Consider the following 19,992-nt stretch of genomic DNA (forward strand, 5'->3'; position numbering starts at 1 on the left):
AAGCAACTTTATACAAAGGGCACAGCAGTGGTTTTTGCCAGCTCCTGCTCAGCGTGCTCACCACATGGAAGATTCGTGGAGCACAGACAAAGACACTTGCATTGAGGAAGCAAATCTGCTTCTCCAAGAAGTCTCCCTAGGCCTCTCCAGGAAACTCCTTAGCCCTGGCTCACAAAGATCACTAAGGTCCGGGATGTGGATACATCTGTGACTGCTTGTGTGATCCCTGATGATTATCTTCATGCAAACAACACAGAATTCCTCGTCATCACTCTTCCTTGTCTGTGTTTAATGCCAGTTATTTTAAGTGTTTCTTTTTCTGTGTTTCTTCTTATGCAAGGCAGATGGCTCAGCTTTGGAGCAGAGAGGGAGCGGGAGAAAAGATGAAGGAGGAGGAGGAGAAAAAGGAAGAAAAAGATTGGGGAGGAGGCGAGGTAAAGGAGAAGGAGAGGAGGAGGAGGGAGAAGCAATGGAGGAGACAGAGAAGGCAGGCGGGAGATGAGGAGAAAGGGCATCGGGATAGGAAGGGGAGGAGAGAAGGAGGAGACTGGGGGTGGGTAAGAGAGAAGCAGGAAGGAGGGAAGTGGCAGGACGAAGCAAGGGAAAGAGAGGAGACGGTAGTCGTGACTGGTTCCCAGGGCTGCAAGACCCCCAAGGGCAGCTCCCGGCCACCAGTCTTTGAGAGGAGGAGCATGGCCCAGCTCGTGGGGCTTCTGTGGGCTTGGATCTGCCTGCTTCACAGTGCGGTCGGCATGAACTACGAAGGTGAGGAGCGGCGTGGCAGCGCCTTCCCCGTGTGCTGCTCCGTGCAATCAGACTGGAGATGCAGTGGAGGGTGAGTCGCCCTCACTTCAGGTACCCTGAGAGAGGATAAATGCTCTCTCTATATTTCAGGTATTTTTATGTATAAAACATCATCCACCAATAGGCTTTTTTAAATGAATGAATGAATGAATGAATAAAGAAGGCTCAGCTAACAACAATGAAAGAATGAGAATGTAAATTGGAAGAAGTCAAGTTACTTGATAACCAGGTGTCTCCCTTCACACTAATATATTTTAAATGCCTTATGCAGAGGTTTCAAAAACAACATTAATCTTTATAAAGTCTATTTTATTCCTTTACCAAAGTCACATCGTCTTTAACAGACATGATCCTGAAGAGACAATATAAAAAGGGATTTCCTTATGGATGCATTTCTTACGTGTTTGATGAGGATTATGCATAGTTGTGAAAACAATTTTTTATGGGATGGCTAAGAACAATGATCTTGCATGTATTACTTTTAAGTATTATTCAGGACATCTTTGCATTAAAAAAAAGTGCTGATAAATGTTTTTTTAAAAGAAAGAAAAGGAAAAGGAAAAGGAAAAGATGCTCTGAATGTAACTATGGCCACTGCTTTTTTATCAGCTATAATTTTCATTTTACACTTACTGAAAAATAACACTTTTTGACTTTGCCGTACATTTTTTAAAATCAGTGATCACTTTTGTATGTACATTAAAAAAAAAGATTACATATAAGTGAAAGAAGCTGGTTGAGATGGTTCTACAAAGTTTCTCCATTTCAGTATCTAGCCTCCTGAATTAAGGACATCATATTTTTTCACATAATATCTCTTCTGCGCTACCCAGAGCCTTAGTGATAAAGCATTTCTCAAAATAATGCATAAAAGAACAAAAACCCATAGGTCATGGGCACGTTAGCCTGTGTTCAAATGATGTCATGTTAGTCTGCTTCTGACCCTCAGAACTGTTGCTTATGCACTTGTCTCTGTCCCTCTCACAAGCATCTGCTTCCTGAAGCTTGAGAGGGCCCATTGTCTCTGGGAATTTCTTTTGAGACACTGAGATGCATACTGCAAGTTTTTGATGCTGGTCATATTCATCAGGCAGTAAGGATGGTGTCCCCACAGCAATACACTTTCAGATAATAAGATGCTGTTAGGAGTAAGGGGTATTCTGATTTCAAAGACGTCAGACTATAAGTATTGCATTTTAGCGTTTTAAAAGCAATGGCATGGTAGGCTTAGGATCTGCTAGGTACAGAGGATACAGAGATTAAATGGCATGATAATCTCCATTCAATGACTGTGCAGTCTGGTGGGAAGACAGAAGAGAAAACAACCATGTGTGGTACATGCTAAATCATCTATATGCCTGGCCTAAAAAAGAAGTGACTGAATTGGCAAGACTTCACAGAGGGCTCGGTTGAACAATCTTGTTCTAGGGCTAGAAATTTGCTGTGCACAAAGTGTAATTTCTCCACTGTCCTAAGATGTTAGGTTGCCTGAGGTATTGCATGGGAGTGGAGTCCCTTGCAGTGAGAACTATCCAGGTGGGAAGACCCTGACATGCTCCGTGAACCTGAAATTCTGAGGTTGCCAGTTAACATTTTAGGCTTCTGTGGGTAGAACTGCCGTCCAGCAGATCATTTAATTTCAGCAAAGGCTTTGTGCTAAAATGTGCATCTTGCATTGCAAGAGCCTTTATTACTTTATGCAGATAAGGAGGAATGATAAGAGGGCTGAGGGTTTCCTTGTCTCTTCTGAAACACCCCGATCCCCTCCAGGCAAGCTCAGGAATACAGCTCCTCCTCTAGCTTCTCCCTGTTCCAACTGAGCTTCTCTTCTCGGGCAAGGTTTTGAGGCTCAGATATCTCTGAGTTCCCACTTCTGAAAAAGGAAGTTAATGATTCTTACCGCCTCCCAATGTTGCTGAAGGATTAAGTGAGTTAGCGTGTGTGGCAGTCAGAACAGGTGTGTATCATTTTGTCACTATTATTACTATTACTGTATTGCAACTACTTATTACAGTTATAAAGAGGCATGATACGGATTTGGATTTAGTAGTTAATATTCACAGAGTGAGTCTGACTACGTTAGATTCCTCATGTAAGTGGAGTCGTGCAATGTTTGTCTTTCTGAGGTCGGTTTATTTCACTTAATGTCATATCCTCCAGGTTCATCCATGATATTGAAAATGGCAAGAGGGCTGAAAAATATTCTATTTTGTGTATATACCACATTTTCTTTATCTTTTTGTCCACTGATGAACACTTAGGTTGATTCCACACCTGGACTATTGGGATTAATGCTGCAATGAACACGGAAGTGCAGATAACTCTGCAGGACCTTGACTTTGATTCTTTTGGGTATATACCTAGAAGTGGATTTGTTGTATCATTCAGTGGTTCTATTTTTAATTTTTTGAGGAACCATCATACTGTTTTTCCATAGCAGCTATACCACTTTCCATTCCCACACTGTGAGTGTTCCATAATTCTTTACTATTATGATTAGGTCAGGTTTTCTTTTAAAAATGTTACAAACTTTTGTACTATGGAAATATTCACATGCCCTCCCCACGTGTCCATCCCCAGCTGCAGCAGTTACCAATCATGACTCAGGTGAGATTAGAGTCAGGTACGGCATTGAGGGCTAGCCTAATGAATTTGAGTCTCAGCCTGAGAGCTAACTCTTGGAAAAAAATATTATCCCAGGGCATGACATTATTATTTGCATTTTCTAAAGATCATGCTTGTAGCTAGCATGAAAGGGAGCTAGAAGAAAGTATCTATGAACAGAAAAGTAGTCATTGGGTTGGTTACTATAATGGGCCTGGGGATAATAAGAGTGAGGGTCGTGGTTGGAGCAGTGGGTTAGAGATTAAGATACTACACAACTGTATTGTCCACTTGCTACTCAAATTCTTCACCTTTATACTCAGTGCCCAAAATTCATTTTCATCCAGGACCTGTGAATATGACCAAATTTAGAAACAGGGTCTTTGCAGATGTAATTTGTTAAGATGTAGTCATAATGGTTAAGGGCTGGTCCTAATCTAATGACTGGTTTCCTTATAAGAAGAGAAAACAGAGGAGACAGAGACCACAAGGGAAGACAGCCATGTGAAGACAGGGGCAGAGATTGGAGTTATGCTGCCACAAGCAAGGGAATGCCAAAGATTGCCAGCAACCACCAGAAGCTAGGAGGGAGGCATGCAACAGATTCTCTGAGCTCCCAAGAAGGAACCAACCCTGCCAATACCTTCATGTCAGACTTCTGGCCTCCAGGACTGTGAGACAATAAATGTCTGTTGTTCTAGGCCACCCAGTTTGCAGTACTTCCTGCAGCAGCCTTAGGAAACTAACACACTAACCAAACCCTTCACTTTTTGTAAGAAAATGAAAAACGTTTTCGAAGCACTTACTATGTGCCAGGTACAGAAAAGGGATACTGAGATGGAACACCCATCTTAGTCCGTGGTAGGAAGTGGAAGGAAAAGCAGGGAATATTTTCAAGCACATTTACCACTGATAAGATGTCTGTCTCTAAATCCAGGAGTTCGCTATTTCTCTTTCAGAAGAATCACCAAAGCAATGTCATAGCTGGAAACTGTTTTTGTCATTACCGTTTCCAAATCCCTTTTTTTAATCTCAACTTTGAGGCAAAATGTCAGGACTAGAAAGCAACATGAACAATTAATGGTTTTATATGTTAGAAGCATATGTGTTCTGTAAGGTCACTGAGGAAGGAGACACTAGCCAGGTAGAGGAAGAAGGATTTTATTAGCAAGCAGCAAGCGGACTTGCTGGGCTGAGCCAAAAAATGGCGTCGGCACCGAGAGGCAGTCGGGTGTCTTCTTTTACAGGGTTAAGACTGGCATCTGGCCTAGCCTAGGAAGACAGTCACAATGTTCCACTCTGGATACAGTCTGTTCATGGGAACAGAGACATGCCGAGACAGAAACGTGTGCTAGCAGGGGGAAGCAGTTACAACGTTACAGAAGGTACAGCTTGCTCAGCCTGCTTGTGGGAACAGAGACTTGGGGAGATAGAAACAGAGGAATGAAACTTAGAGACATGAAACCGAAGGGTGGGGGCTTTCTAAAAGTCAGGTTTTCAGTTCCAGGGACCTAACGTATTCTAAAGCAGGAATATTTCCTCAGTGTGGCACCTCCAATTCTGACTGGAGAAAAGAGGAGAGAACCAGGGATGTCTTAATGATGTCAAGCAAGTGTTTGAACATTTAGACCAGTGCTTCTAAATCCTGGCTTCACCTCCTAATGAACTGAGAAGCTTTGAAAAAAAATGTTGATGGCAAATAATCACATGTTTTTTACAAAGGGTTCGTCATTGGTCATTCCACTAGAATCATTAGAATGGCTGAAATAAAAAACACGGACAATACCGAGTGCTGATGAGAATGTGGAGCAATTAGCACCCTTGTGCAATGCTGGTAAGAACACAAAATGATGAAGCTACTGTGGAAAACAGTCTGGCAGTGCCTTATAAAATTAAACACACATTTAACATATGACACAGCAATCCTACTGCTATTTACCCTAGAGCAGGGGTTGGCAAACTACATCCCATGAACCAAACCTGGTTTGCCACCTGTTATTATAAATAAAATTTTATTGGAACACAGCCACACTCACTCATTTATGTGTTGTCTTTGGCTGCCTTTACCCACCATGCAGAGTTTTGTAGCTGTGACAGAAACCAAATGACCCGAAAAGCCAAAAATATTCACTATGTGGCCTTTTATAGAAAAAGTTTTCCAATCTCTATCCTACAGAAATGAAAACCTGTGTTTGTATAAAAGATTGTATATTATGTTTATAGCAGCTCTTTTCATAGTCACCAGAAACTGGAAACAGTCCAAATATCCTTCAAGGGGGGAATGAATAAACAAACTGTGGTATATCCATACAATGCAGTAGTAAACAACAATAAAAGGGAACAAACTTCCTATAAACACAACTTGATTGTGTCCCAAAGGCATTACGCTGAATGAAAGATGGCAGTCTGGAAAGGCTATACACAGTACAGTTCCATTTACATGTAATTTTCAAAGAGACAAAAGTACAGTGGTGGAGGAAAAAAATCAGTGGTTGCCTAGAGAAAGGGATTGGGGGAAGGGACGACTATAAAGGCCTGATGGAAGGGACATTCTGTGGTGCTGAAAAACTTCTGTATCCTGATGGTGGTGGTTACACAAATCCATGCCAACATTAAAATTCATGAAACTATATGCCAGAAAAGTCGGTTTTACTGTATGACCACTTCAAAATAAAATGAAAAGAAACTCTGATGCTTAGCACCCATTTAAAACCAATTAGACCAAAACATCTGAGGGTGGACCTGGGCTTGGTAATGTCCCAGAAGCTCCGAGATGATTCTTGTCTGAATCCAGTTTTGAGCACTACGGAGCCCAGAGGATTTACAATCAATTAAAATTTACACCAAAGGAATAGACAATAGCAGCTTTTTAGAAGATAAAGTATCTGTGAATTTTGTCATGGGAAGTAATTTTGTTGAAGACAGGACAGTTTTAGGTATATACAACCTCATTGTCACCACTTGCTTAAACCATCCCCCTAATTAACAATAACGGCTTCCATAATTGGTTTTTCCTTTTTTCCTTTTAATAAAAGGACTCACCAGATATCTGTGAATTCCCTTGACTAAACCCTGTGCTTTATCCCCTGCGTCCAATCCATCTCCTGGATACAAAAAAAAAAAAAACCTCCTTATAGCCACACATACCCCCATCCTATCTCCACGGCAGCCAGAGTAATGTTTAAAAGAACATAAACTAGATCATGGCCCTACTCTTCTTAAAATGCTTCAATGTAAATAAATATACAAACAAATAAATGGGGGGAAGACACAACAACAACAAAATGTTCAATGAATCTCATTACAATTAAAACGAAATAAAAGTCCTATAAATCTTATCAGTGTTTTGCTAACTATGATCTCGGGCCCACCTACCTCAGATGATGTAAGATGCAAATTAAAATGCGGATTCTTAGGCCCTGCCCCAAAACGATTAAATCTGAATTTTTGAGAGCATCACTCCAGAATCTCTACGTAAATTTGAAAATATCCCAGAAAGGGAACAAGTGTTTGAGAAGCACTGGCTTTGTGCTGGTTGCAAAGTACTGTTAGAAACATGTAGTTCATACTTCTGATAATTCTGCGAGGTTGACATGCGGTCATCTTTAGCGCTGTTTGTGTGCAAATCCTTCAGGATTGCACCTTGCTAGGGGTGGCCAGATGGCTCGTGTTAGCCAGTGAAACGTGAGCTAACAGTCTTCTTCTGGAAACAATCCCTGCCATCTTGGAAGCATGGGTTAAGATGGACCCTCTTATCAACCTGGGTTCCTGAGGGAACACAATAAATAGAGCCCTTCCCTTCAACTCGGACACGTAGCAGGAGCCAGTACACTGTGGTTATTCTGTTAGTCCACTGATATTTTGGGGTTGTTGGTTGCATACGAGCATGAGCTGGCATATCCTGACTGACAACACTATTATATCCATTTGATAAATTAAAAAGTGGAGATTCTAATATTAAAATTTCCCTGCTAATAAATGGCAGAGTCAGGATTTCAGGCTTGTTCTGGCTGATGCTCAAGCCCTTATTCCTTTGACTCTAACTTATTCCTTAGTCCAAATCAGGCCAACTACAATATTAAACTTTTTGGAGTCACCTAAAAGTACACACCAGATAGTCTATGCTAACAATGTGACTTGTGGTGGGGACCTTGGGCCACACTGTGTCAGTTTGACTTCCGGAGGTGCAGAGACTCAGTAACTGAAGTCAGCCATGTGAGTGCTCCAAGCTTAGGCAACCAACTCCCAGTACAAATCCCAGACACCAAGGCTCAGGTGAACCTGCCTGGTGGGCAGGACTTCATACATACCCTTGCATATCGTTGCTGGGAGAAGTAAGTGCTGTCAGCGTGACTCCACCGGGGAGGACGACTGGAAGCTCTGCCTGGTCTCTCCTGAATCCGGTCCCATACACCTTTTTCCTTTGCTGATTTTAATCTCTATGCTTCACTGTAATAAACAATAACCATGAGTATAATGGCTTGTCTGGGTTCTGCGAGTCCTTCTAATGAATCACTGAAACTGAGGGTGGTCTTGGAGATCCCTGGCCACAGGTGTCTCTGTTCATGCCCTGCAGTTGGCTCTGTTACGTTATTCTTTCTTCCAGTATTGCAGTATCACTGTGTTATTTCTCCAACTCCCTCCCCAAAGTGTTCTTTTGCCAATTTTAACATCCCTTCTCCACAAGGAATACTATACAGGTATGGATTGACTTTTTCCCAGTAAATAAAAAGGTGAAAATGAGTATAAGCACAACTGTATTTTCCTCTTTCTAACCTTGGCTTTTAAAGTACTGGAGATTGATGACATGTATATACAGATTTTTATTAAATAAGTGCAACTTATGAATGAGTGAAGGTAATTTTGAGGTAAATTTGTAAAATTATTACCTTTCTATACTTCTCTTTACTTTGCCATATTTCAACATTAGTCCTGCTTACACTTTCTGTTTTTAGCCATTAGCCCAGTGGTTTCCAAACTTTGCAGCATATCGGAATTCCTGGGGATCTTTTAAAAATTGTTCACACACAGACATTTTAATTTAATTGATTTGAGGTACAACTTGGGTATCAGGATTTTTTCTTTTTTTTATTATAGTAAAATACACATACAACTTACCAGTGTAATTGTCTTTAAGTGCATGGTCCTGTGGCGTTAGGTTACATTCACATTACTGTGCAAGCATCACCGCGATCCATCTCCAGAGCTTGTTCCATTATCCCAAACTGAAACTCTGGTCCCATTGAACGATAGCTCCCCATCTCTCCCTCCCCTTAGGCCCTAGCAACCACTATTCTACTTTTTGTCTTCATGAATTTGACAAGTCTAGATACCTCATATAAGTGAAAATATATCTTTGTCCTTTTGTGTCTGGTTTATTTTACTTAACATAATGTCTTTAAGTTTCATCCATGTGGTAGCATGTATCAGAATTTCATTACTTTTTAAGACTGAATAAAATTCCACTTTATGGATAGACCACATCATGTTTATCCATTCATCTTTACGTGGACATTTGGGTTGTTTCCACCTTTTGACTACTGTGAATAATGCTGCTATGAACTTGGGTTTACAAATATCTGGCTGACTATCTTCTTTCAGTTATTTTTCATATATAGCCAGAAGCAGAAGTCATCAAGATTTCTAAAATCTCATCTGGTAATTCTAATACGCAGCAAAGTTTGTGAAGCACTGCACTGGCTCATCATGGATATCCGTTAAATAATAGGTGACTAAGGAAAAAGTTTTAATTTCAAGCCACCATGGCAGCCAGCAGCATTCAGCTGAAAGAGAAACTTGTACAATAAATGAACATAAGCAAATAGCAAAATAGTCATTTAAAAAACAAAATATATACAACAAATACAAAATTAAAGTCATTGCTGTTTTTGGTGTAATACACAAAATTTATGAACTGGTTGCAAACACAGATTATGTTGAATTTTAACTCTTTAATATGAGATGCACCTGCAACTTACATTATAATACGTATGTGTTCTCCTAACCAAATGTGACATCTATAAATTTATTTGTTGGTAAATTATGCTTTTCTATCTTACATAGTTTTAATAGGTCTTAAGCATTATGTATCACCTGCTATTTGGGAAAAATCAGATTTTTCACTCTATATTTATTCTACAATTCATTCTGTTATATTTCATTCTAAAATTATGACTGTTCTTAAAGACTCAAATGAACTTTGTAACAAATATTTAATATTTAAGTACATGCTAATTTCAAATTAAATAGCTTTTACATAAAATCACTTCATCAGAAACCATGCAAAAATGACAAAACAAAAATTCAAATTCTAAGGGGTTGAGGAGGTAAGTATCGTAGGTTTAGCGGTTCATGAAGAAACAATGGCTGAGAAGTGCTGTTTTAAAGAAAAAAGTAAAGCTACCCGCACTTTCTCCCATTTCAGGAACAGTTGTATTAGAACATTCTAACTGGGAAGGCCTTGATGTCCCAATGTTCTCTCCCCATCTTACAGCTCAGCAAAGTGAAGCTACATGGAAGGTGGTTGAGCCTGTCATGGGATTTGGGCCACTACCTCTCACCGAACCATCCCCTCCAAAAGGGGCTTAAAATGAATTGCCAGATCCACTTGGCAATATTACAGAGCTTAGTTCACTTTTCCGAGCTTTAGTCCTCTTACCTGTAAGATGGTGGAAAGAATGCTTGCTTCACAAAATTGTTCTGATTAATTAAATAAAATATAGTGCCCAGTACACAGAAGATGCTCAGTGCACTTGCATTCCCTACATACCTCAGAGGGACCATCCTTATTTTTCTCTCCTAGAGGGAGGGATTTCCATGTAGAAAGTGACACTTCCAAAGGCATGAATCTCTAATAGTAGAATTTAGGTATGAGTGAGAATTGATGACAAAAATTAAAAATCTATAGTTATTCATATCAGAAACACCACCTCCCTTCCCTGAAGACTGGACTGAATCTTATGGTACTAACAATGAAGACAGTGATGACAGTATTTCAGTAGTTATAACTCTGTTGATAACTTTCTTTGGTCTAGGCGCTACTCTAAATACTTGATATGCATAATCTATTTGTTCCTCATAACAATCCCATGAGATAAGTAGAATGATTGCCTTCATTTTGCAGAAGAGAATCTGAGGCACAGAGGGGCTGAGTCACATACCCAAGGTCACACAGCTAGCAGGAACAACTGGAATTTGAATTAAACATTCAGAGAAAGCATATTTCTTTAGCCATATATCTGCACTGTCAATTTATGTTCTGAACATGTCCTCCCACTGAGATCCTTCATAATTATAAATGACTCCCTCGTTGCTCTCTATACGCCACGTTTCCTGTTAGATTACTTTCCCTAAGTCATAGTTCATGTTGTTAAAAATTCTTTGTCTTTTCCCTCCTGTCAATCAGTAAAACTATTTCCTGTCCCTGAAAAATGTGTTTCATGTTGTTAGCAAGCTACTCAAAATCTACAGGGAATTAATTATACACCCATAGAGAGCCTCCTGTATTCCAATATTAAAGGAGAGCAGTTGAAGACCTGTGAAAAATAGACATTCCATTTTTTTTGAAATGCCTTAGCACTTTCTTTGAGATTTCCAGTGACTTCAATACTTGCTAGATATCAAAGACTCCTACACTTGAATTCTCAAGCAATTTTTCATGGATATAATTCTCTAAAGTTTGTGATAATCTGTCACCAACTTAAATGAGTCTTCCATCTGGTAAAGGAGAAAATAATAAAGATTATTGTGAGAACAGAAATCATTATCATTGCAATAAAATTGTTTCCATGTGCTAATTTCTTGCTATATGATGTGTACTGTACAGAATCCTTGATGGATGTTTTCAAGTAATCCTCACAACAAACCTATGAAGTGAGCTGCAAAAACCCATCTTTTACAGATGGTGAAACTAATTTAATCTCATTTTAAAAGCTAAGAAGAGTTAAGCAAATGTTTGCTTCATATTGTACCTTCCAAATAGTACTAAAAAGAAATAAAATAAAACAAAACAGAAAAATGGTGAAATGATAAAACGTTTTTTTATTATAATGTGGTATATTTTATTGGAAAATATGGGGAAAGCAAATCATTTACTTTTGCCTACTGAATTTCTTGTCTTAAAAATGATTTTAATGGTTTCTAGTCATTAATAATATTTGGAAAATACAGTTAAAGCAAAAGGAAAATAAAAAATCACTCACAATTACACTACTAAAATAAGCATTACTGAATTTTGATACATAAGTTTTAAAATATCACTACTGTTGCTAGAATAGAATTTAGTGAAATATTTTTATTTCTTTCATGTTAAAGGCTAAATCTAGTATAATTTTTTTTTGTATTTCAGATGAATATCCACCAACTATAAGTGAGTTGATTTAAAAATTTTATTGAAGTTTCTTTTTAAATTTTGCAGTAAAATGTGAAACCATTGAATGCTTCTTTTCCTGGTAAGAAATTAGATTTTTATGAAAAACTACTATTTTATGTACTTATATATAAGCTGAAATAAGTTCCATGTTAAAAATAGGTAAGGAAAAGGAAGAAGAGAGAAGTCAAAATTTTACTGTTAATACTTTCAAGTGATTAAACATTTTATTACATATGACTTTATAATTGTTTTTAAAATCAAGGCTTATAGGACATAATGAAATAGAAAACACCTTTTGTCACTTAAAGATGAAGTACAGGTTTTTCCATATCTACTTATTTGCTTATCTTTATTAATGCCTGTGTAATATTATAAAAGCTATATTTTCAATTTTAAAACTCCTTTAGTGATTGATATTTTTTAATTGATACATATTTTTTTAACTAATGTCAAGCATGATGAAATGAACATTCTTAATCTGAATGTCATTCCAGCTAAAACCAGGAAAGCACAGGGCTGTATTTGTCACCAATACTAGTTAACATTATTTTGGGGATTCTAACATATGTGAAATTGTAAAAAAGGAAAAAATCTGTAAAATATAAAAAAATCTATAAAAAGGATAAAATCTATAAAATAATGGCAAAATTATTTTATGACTGTATACTTTAAGTCTTTAAAATGTAAAAATTATTAGTTTTAATAAGAGAATCTGGTTATGTGGCTAGATGCAAGATAAACATACAACAGTCAACAATTTTTCTCTATACTGGTAAGAACCAACTAGACATTGATAGAAAATGGAAAACATTCTATTTTACATCAATGACAAAAAAACTTTGAAATTAAATTAGCGAGAAATATGTAGGGTTTATGTAAAGTAAATGATACAACTGTATTGAGGAACATAAAACCAATGTGAAAAATAGATTATGCCATGTTTTTGAATGAAAGACATAATGCAATAATAATGTCACTTTTCCTCAAACTTTTTTATTTAATGCCATTTTATATAGGAGCTAATCTTAAAGTCTAAGAATAGTGAAACAAATAACAACTTTAAATTTTATTTTTCAGACAGCATAACTCCTTTTCCAGAGGTCAGAGGTAAGTCGATCAGAAAGATCTTGCATTAAACTGTATTTTGTCTTAATTTTATAAAAATGGAGGAATTAGTTTTTTTCTGGTAAAAATATGTTTTCTCCTTTTGTAAAATGTAGTATAAGTACCTTGGATAAAGAAACAGAGAAATAGAAGTCACCCTGAACTTTTACCAGCACTAAATGTTTCCATTCTTTAATTTCTGCCAATCTAATAGAGAATTCAAGATTTTTAAATTCATATAGAAGAAACATCCAATAATAATTAAGAATATTATGAACAAAAATAGTGTTGGGATAGAGAAACACTTTGTCTCATCAGATGTGTAAAAATACTATAAATATTATAATATAATCAGCATGATAGCCTAGGGAGTCAAATAATAGGAAGGAGAAGGAGAGGAAGAGGAAGAAGAAGAAATATTTTGTGATGACTGCTGGCTCTGGATCCTACTCATTTTACCGCCATGCTATCCTATCTCTCTAATAATTTCAAAAAACTTGATAGAAAATACAATGGATCTCCACATTGAGATATCATCTCACCCCAATTAGACTGGCTATTATTATCAAAAAGACAGCGAATAACAAATGCTGGTGAGGATGCGGAGAAAGGGGAACCATCCTATACTGTCAATGGGACTATAAATTAGTACAGCCAATATGGAAAACAGCATGGTGGTTCTTCAAACAACTACACATAGAACTGCCATAGGATCCAGCAATTCCATTACGGGTATATACCCAAAGGAATGGAAATCATCATGTCAAAGGGATACCTGCACTTCCAAGTTCATCACAACTCTATTTACGATAGCCAAGAGTTGGAACCAACCTAAATGTCCATTGGCAGGCAACTAGATAAGGAAAATGTGGTATATATATTCAATAGAACACTAACCTGCCATAAAAAAGAATGAAATTCTGCCATTTGCAGCAACATGGATGATCTTAGAGGAAATTATGTTAAGTGAAATAAGCTAGGCACAGAAAGAGAAATACTGCATGTCCTCACTCATAAGCGGGAGCTTTAAAAAGTGAATGAATAAATGAATTAAAGAAAAAGAAAGAAAAAAGGAAGGAAGAGGGAAAGAAAGATACAACAATTACAATAATATGTGGAACTTTCAAAAGGAGAGAACAGAACTGAGGTTACTGGAGGTGGGAAAGGGGAAAAGGGAGGGGGGTGTTAGTGAGAAGTTGGTAAAGGGCCAGAAAAAAATGATTATATTGTGTAATGTTGAATAGACTAATTATCCTGATTTGAGCTCACATATTACACACGGGTATTGATATTCAATGCAGTATCTCACAGATATGTACAATTATGTTCTAAGTTAAAAACAAAAAAGAAAATACAATGGATCCCAAGATATATTGGAATTTAGTATCTGGTTTAAATGTATGAGTGTTTAAATATACAGGTGGTGTACTTTATCATCAATCTGTCATTACTGAATATGTGTTTGGAAGAAAATAAAGTTGCATTCCCCTTTTGCATTATAAATACACCTAAATTTCTGCTTAATTAAATTTTAAATGAAAAAGAAAAGTCATTTAATTTAAGAAGAAAATGTAGGAAAATACGAGTATACAAGTATATATGGCCTAAGACCAGGAGATCTTCTAAAGCAAGAAAGGAATCATCTGTTATACACGTTAACATTTTTAAAGTGTGTAAATGCTCTGTGCTGATGAAAATTCAGGTAAAACAGCACATTAGTGGGAAAGGTAAATTGCTATTGTCCTTTGAGAAAGCAATACCCATCGTGCTGAAACTTTATATATGCTTTGTCCTTATGACTTAGCTTTGGGGATTCTATTCTATAGGAACAAATACTTTAGTACATGAGGATTTATATACATGCACTGTTCACTGCGGCTGCAATTACAGTGGGAAAAAATATGAATATGAGAAACATTGAATGAATTGCAGTGAATCCATATCACAGATCATAAATCAGCATTAGAGCTGCAAAGTTACTTTAAAAGGATTTCTATGGGGCCAAACCCATGGTGCACTCAGGAGAGTGCGGTGCTGGAAGCGCCGAGGCTGAAGGTTCGGATCCTACATAAGGATGGCCGGTGCGCTCACTGGCTGAGCGTGGTGCGAGCAACACCAAGCCGAGGGTTACGATCCCCTTACCGGTCACAAAAAAAAAAAAAAAAAAAAAAAAAAGGATTTCTATGATGTGTCAGTTAGACATTCGAATTACGGGCATAAAATATGATTCATTTTTAGGGACAGCAAAATTCCATGTATGTGTGCCTGTATATATACGTGTGTGTTGCAGTTTTGCATGGTTATATATGTAGTATAGCTATACACACACACACACACATGTGTGTACATGTGTATGTCTGTGTGTATGTGTGCCTGTATATATATATCTGTTTTGCATGGTTATATATATATATATATATATATATATATATATATATATGTGTGTGTGTGTGTGTTGTATGGCTTTAGACATATATATGCTGTATGATTCTGTATATATGGTGCATATATATATAGTTATGTGTATGTATAAATATAAATATATAGACATGTATAAAAATATAATTGTATGGGGAGAGAGGGGAAGAAGATGAAGAAAAGAGATGGGGGACCACAGGAAGCACCCTGGGCTCTCCCAAGCTGGGACAGTGGGGGGCAAGGGCTTCAGCCATACCCCCCTGACATCTGCACCCTGCCCAGCAATGACCAAGCCACCACTGGAAACCCCTTGGTCTCTCCTACAGGAATGTGGCCGGGGGGGTGCCACGGGCCTCAACCCTGCCCATCATCCTCCCTCCTTCTCCCACCCTATTTCCTTCCCCCTTTACTCTCCCCTCCCTGACCACTCCACAACATCATAGAATGTTTAAAAAAAATGTATATTAATAAATAAATAAACTTCAAAAAAAAATCACTGTGAGCAGCTAGCCAGTGTATTGTTATCTGAATATGAATAAGAAGACTGGAAAAGGGATAGTGCATAGATACATAGTAACTTTCGTATACTTTCAAAGATCACTTTAGAGATTTCTAATGGTCTGATAAGCTCTCTTTCTGGTTGATAATTTGTTGGTGAAATTCTTTAAATATTTCTTCCTGTTCCTAGTAAGTAAAAATGAATATAAATGATAAAGCAGGTTTTTTTTGCAATGTTTAGGAAAAGAAGAATATTAATCTTTGCCATTATTCTTAAGTTTTGCACAATTAAGATTCTTGAATTAAAGAAATGAATAAAAAGACAAAGAAAGAAGAAAAAAAAGAGACGGGAGGAAGTCGTTTGGAAGATAAATGCCCACGTTTATGTGTCTAAGCTTAGAATAGATGTCTGAACTGAGGCAAATGCTCAGCAAAATTTCCAGCCTATTTATGCCCTGAAAACAAGTGGTGCAAGGAGAAGGGTATAAACCAAAAAACATTTATCAGAAGCCCAACAGCTCTGTTGTGGTATAAGGCAATAATGTTCAATGGAGCCACAGCCAGTGGCTCTGATTACAAAGTACGACAATCCCTGTGGGGAAAGTCTCTTTACAACTTCTCCAAAAACACTCCCAGAGACAAATGAAAAATGTTTGTTTTCTCCAGATGGTGAGTGTGTCTTCCCATTCCAGTATGAAAATAAAATGTTCTATGATTGCATCAAGTTCAAGGCAAAACACAAGTGGTGCTCAGTAAACGCTACTTATGAAGGATACTGGAAGTACTGTGCCCGAGATGGTGAGTGTCTTGCCTCTGCATGTACCAAGGTAGTAATCTCAGGGTCTGGGGCTGAGATTTGACAGGACACACAAAATGGTTCTGAAAATAGAATCCATAGCCAATTAAATTGTGAAAATAAGAGATATGTGATTTCTGACATGAGAACTACGTTGCACTAAAGATATGAGTATTACAACAGCATTAACTTGAAAAGAAACTTTGTAGAACTTCAAAAGCAATATGGGGTCTTAATCCCACACCAACACTGTTCTCACATGCTTTTGATGGAATAGGGCAGAGCAGATAGTGCTAAGTGGGAAGCAAAAACATGTGAGTGTGAGTGTGAGTGTGAGTGTGTGTGAGTGTGAGTGTGAGTGTGAGTGTGGGTGTGAGTGTGTGTGTGAGTGTGAGTGGGTGTGTGAGTGTGAGTGTGTGTGAGTGTGTGTGAGTGTGAGTGGGTGTGAGTGTGTGTGTGAGTGAGTGTGTGTGTGAGTGTGAGTGAGTGTGAGTGTGTGAATGTGTGTGTGAGTGTGTCAGTGTGTGTGTGTGTGTGAGTGTGAGTGTGAGTGTGTGTGTGAGTGTATGTGTGAGTGTGAGTGTGTGGGTGTGTGTGAGTGTGTGAGTGTGAGTGTGTGTGTGTGTGGGTCTGTGGGTGTGAGTGTGAGTGTGTGTGAGTGTGTGAGTGTGAACGTGTGAGTGTGTGAGTGTGGGTGTGGGTGTAACTGTGGGTGTGAGTGTGTGTGAGTTAGTGTGAGTGTGTGTGAGAGTGAGTGTGTGAATGTGTGTGTGAGTGTGTCAGTGTGTGTGAGTGTGTGTGTGTGAGTGTGTGTGTGTGAGTGTGTGTGTGTGGATGTGTAAGTGTGAGTGTGTGTGTGAGTGTGAGTGTGTGTGAGTGAGTGTGTGGGTGTGTGAGTGTGAGTGTGTGAGTGTGTGAGTGTGGGTGTGTGTGTGAGTGTGAGTGTGAGTGATTGTGAGTGTGTGGGTGTGTGAGTGTGTGTGTGAGTGTATGTGAGTGTGAGTGTGTGTGTGAGTGTGTGTGTGCGTGTGTGTGAGTGTGTGTGAGTGTGAGTGTGGGTGTGTGTGTGTGAGTGTGAGTGATTATGAGTGTGAGTGTGTGGGTGTGTGTGTGAGTGTGTGTGTGAGTGTGTGTGTGAGTGTGTGTGTATGTGAGTGTGAGTGTGTTCGTGGGAGTGTGTGTGGGGGGAGTGTTAGTGTTACAGTGTGTGAGTGTGTGAGTGTGAGTGTGTGTGAGTGTGAGTGTGTGTGTGAGTGTGAGTGATTGTGTGTGTGAGTGTGAGTTTGTGTGAGTGTGAGAGTGTGGGTGTCTGAGTGTGGGTGTCAGTGTGTGTGTGCGTGTGGGTTTGAGTTTGTGAGTGTGAGTGTGTGTGTGTGAGTGTGTGTGTGTATGTGAGTGTGAGTGTGTGAGTGTGAGTGTGTGTGTGCGTGTGTGAGTGTGTGTGTGTGAGTGTGAGTGTCGGTGTGTGATTGTGTGTGTGAGTGTGTGTGGGTGTGAGTGTGTGAGTGATTGTGTGTGTGAGTGTGAGTTTGTGTGAGTGTGAGAGTGTGGGTGTCTGAGTGTGGGTGTCAGTGTGTGTGTGCGTGTGGGTTTGAGTTTGTGAGTGTGAGTGTGTGTGTGTGAGTGTGTGTGTGTGTGAGTGGGAGTGTGGGAGTGTGTGTGGGGGAGTGTGTGTGTGCGTGTGAGTGGGAGTGTGTGGGAGTGGGAGTGGGAGTGTGTGAGTGTGGGTGTGTGTGTGTGATTGTGTGTGTGTTTGTGTGAGTGTGTGTGGGTGTGTGAGTGTGTGTGTGTGTTAGTTTGTGAGTGTGAGTGTGTGTGTGAGTGTGTGTGTGAGTGTGTGAGTGTGAGTGTGCGTGTGTGTTTGAGTGGGTGTGTGAGTGGGTGTGTGTGAGTGTGTGAGTGCGTGTGTGAGTGTGTGAGTGTGAGTGTGGGGGGTGTGTTAGTGTGTGTGAGTGTGTGTGAGTGTGTGTGGGTGGGTGTCTGAGTGTGTGTGTGTGTGTGTGTGAGTGTGAGTGTCGGTGTGTGATTGTGTGTGTGAGTGTGTGTGGGTGTGAGTGTGTGTGTGTGAGAGTGTGGGTGTGTGAGTGTGTGAGTGTGAGTGTGTGTGTGTGAGTGTGTGTGTGTGTGCGTGCGTGCGTGCGTGCGTGCGTGCGTGCAGGGCTAGCGGTGTGGGGGGGGGTGCATCGTATGGTGAAGAGGTATCAAATGGAAAAGTTTCTAATTCTGACTTTTTTTCTCTGCAGACTTTGCAAAATGTGTGTTTCCCTTCTGGTACAGACGCATGATCTACTGGGAATGTACCGACGATGGGCATAAGTTTGGGAAAAAATGGTGTTCACTGACCAAGAATTATAACAAGGACCAAGTTTGGAAATTTTGCTGATTCGTGGTAAGACTTATGGTGGGAGGGAGATAAAGAAGTTTAATGATTCTCATTGGAAAGAACCTATAGCTTTTGTTGGGAAGGGAGAAGGTAGGATCCTCATTAAAAGGTTTTTTTCTGGGATGTGAGTTGAAGGTGATCTGACCTTAAATAACTTAGACTTTTGATGACGAACTATGAGCTTTTAATATGGAGACCTATATTCTAACCTCAGCACTTTTACTTGCTTAACTATGTAATATTTGCCCCTTAAAAAAATAGGTATATGAACTCTGGGTGATAGTGATGTGTCAATGTAGAGTCATCAGTTGTAAAAAACATGCCGCTTTGGTGGAAGATATTGGTGGGGGGAGGCCGTGCATGTGTGGAGGTAGGGAGAATATGGGAGATCTGTTGCTTCCACTCATTTTTCTGTGAACTTAAAACTGTTCTAAAAAGTAAAGTCTATTAAAAATGCATTACTTTAACAAAGAATGTTTTAGAAACAGAAGAAAAAAGTGATAACTGAGGTGGAACCTGAAGTCAGAACACGGGTATTGAGGAGGTAAAGTATTAGAGTGAGGTTCAAAGTGGCCCACGTAGGAACCACAGGAACAGGGGTAACGGGGCGGGCAGGAGTGGGCTGCACTGTTTAAGCTGAGGAAAGGCCGCTGGGCTGCTTCCATAGTGAGTCCATGGAAATCCCAGTGGCGGGCACGCTAGGAGCTTAAGAGCTGGCTCTGAAGTCCAAAGAAGCCAGAGAGCGGTGTTGTGTAAACAGAATCTAGATGTAATCAGTTTTAATTATAAGGCAGATCATTTTGTCTCTGAGTGGTGAATAAAGGGGAAGAGGGAACAGTCATGTGCTGAATTTGGTTGGGGTTTCTAAGAGTCTAGATGGGAAATGTAGTTAGCTGGGAATTTGCAATGACTGTGAAGATGGGAAAGAGCTCAAGTCTGAAGCTAAAAACAGGAAAAATGACAGGATATGGTGGTTAAACAGATTTGGGAAGTGGGAATGCTGAGGGAGAGTTA

The 19,992-nt window shown here is 39.1% G+C and overlaps 1 protein-coding gene across 1 annotated transcript; it reads left to right on the top strand.

The window, feature by feature from the left end:
• Positions 1 to 692: 692 nt before the first annotated feature.
• Positions 693 to 18,978, top strand: LOC134387375 (binder of sperm protein homolog 1-like). The gene is made up of 3 exons (XM_063109861.1): positions 693 to 765; positions 16,466 to 16,597; positions 18,839 to 18,978. The coding sequence occupies exons 1-3, from the start codon at positions 693 to 695 to the stop codon at positions 18,976 to 18,978; spliced, it is 345 nt and encodes a 114-aa protein (XP_062965931.1).
• Positions 18,979 to 19,992: the final 1,014 nt, after the last annotated feature.

Source organism: Cynocephalus volans, chromosome 10, assembly GCF_027409185.1.
Source record: "Cynocephalus volans isolate mCynVol1 chromosome 10, mCynVol1.pri, whole genome shotgun sequence".
Taxonomy (NCBI): domain Eukaryota; kingdom Metazoa; phylum Chordata; class Mammalia; order Dermoptera; family Cynocephalidae; genus Cynocephalus; species Cynocephalus volans.

What these genes read in the sequence shown, in the direction of transcription:
- LOC134387375 (XM_063109861.1), top strand. Translation starts at nt 693, where the DNA reads ATGGCCCAGCTCGTGGGGCTTCTGTGGGCTTGGATCTGCCTGCTTCAC. An exon ending in GGTCGGCATGAACTACGAAG is followed by an intron (nt 766 to 16,465) that starts GTGAGGAGCGGC and finishes TGTTTTCTCCAG; the next exon opens with ATGGTGAGTGTGTCTTCCCA. An exon ending in GAAGTACTGTGCCCGAGATG is followed by an intron (nt 16,598 to 18,838) that starts GTGAGTGTCTTG and finishes TTTTCTCTGCAG; the next exon opens with ACTTTGCAAAATGTGTGTTT.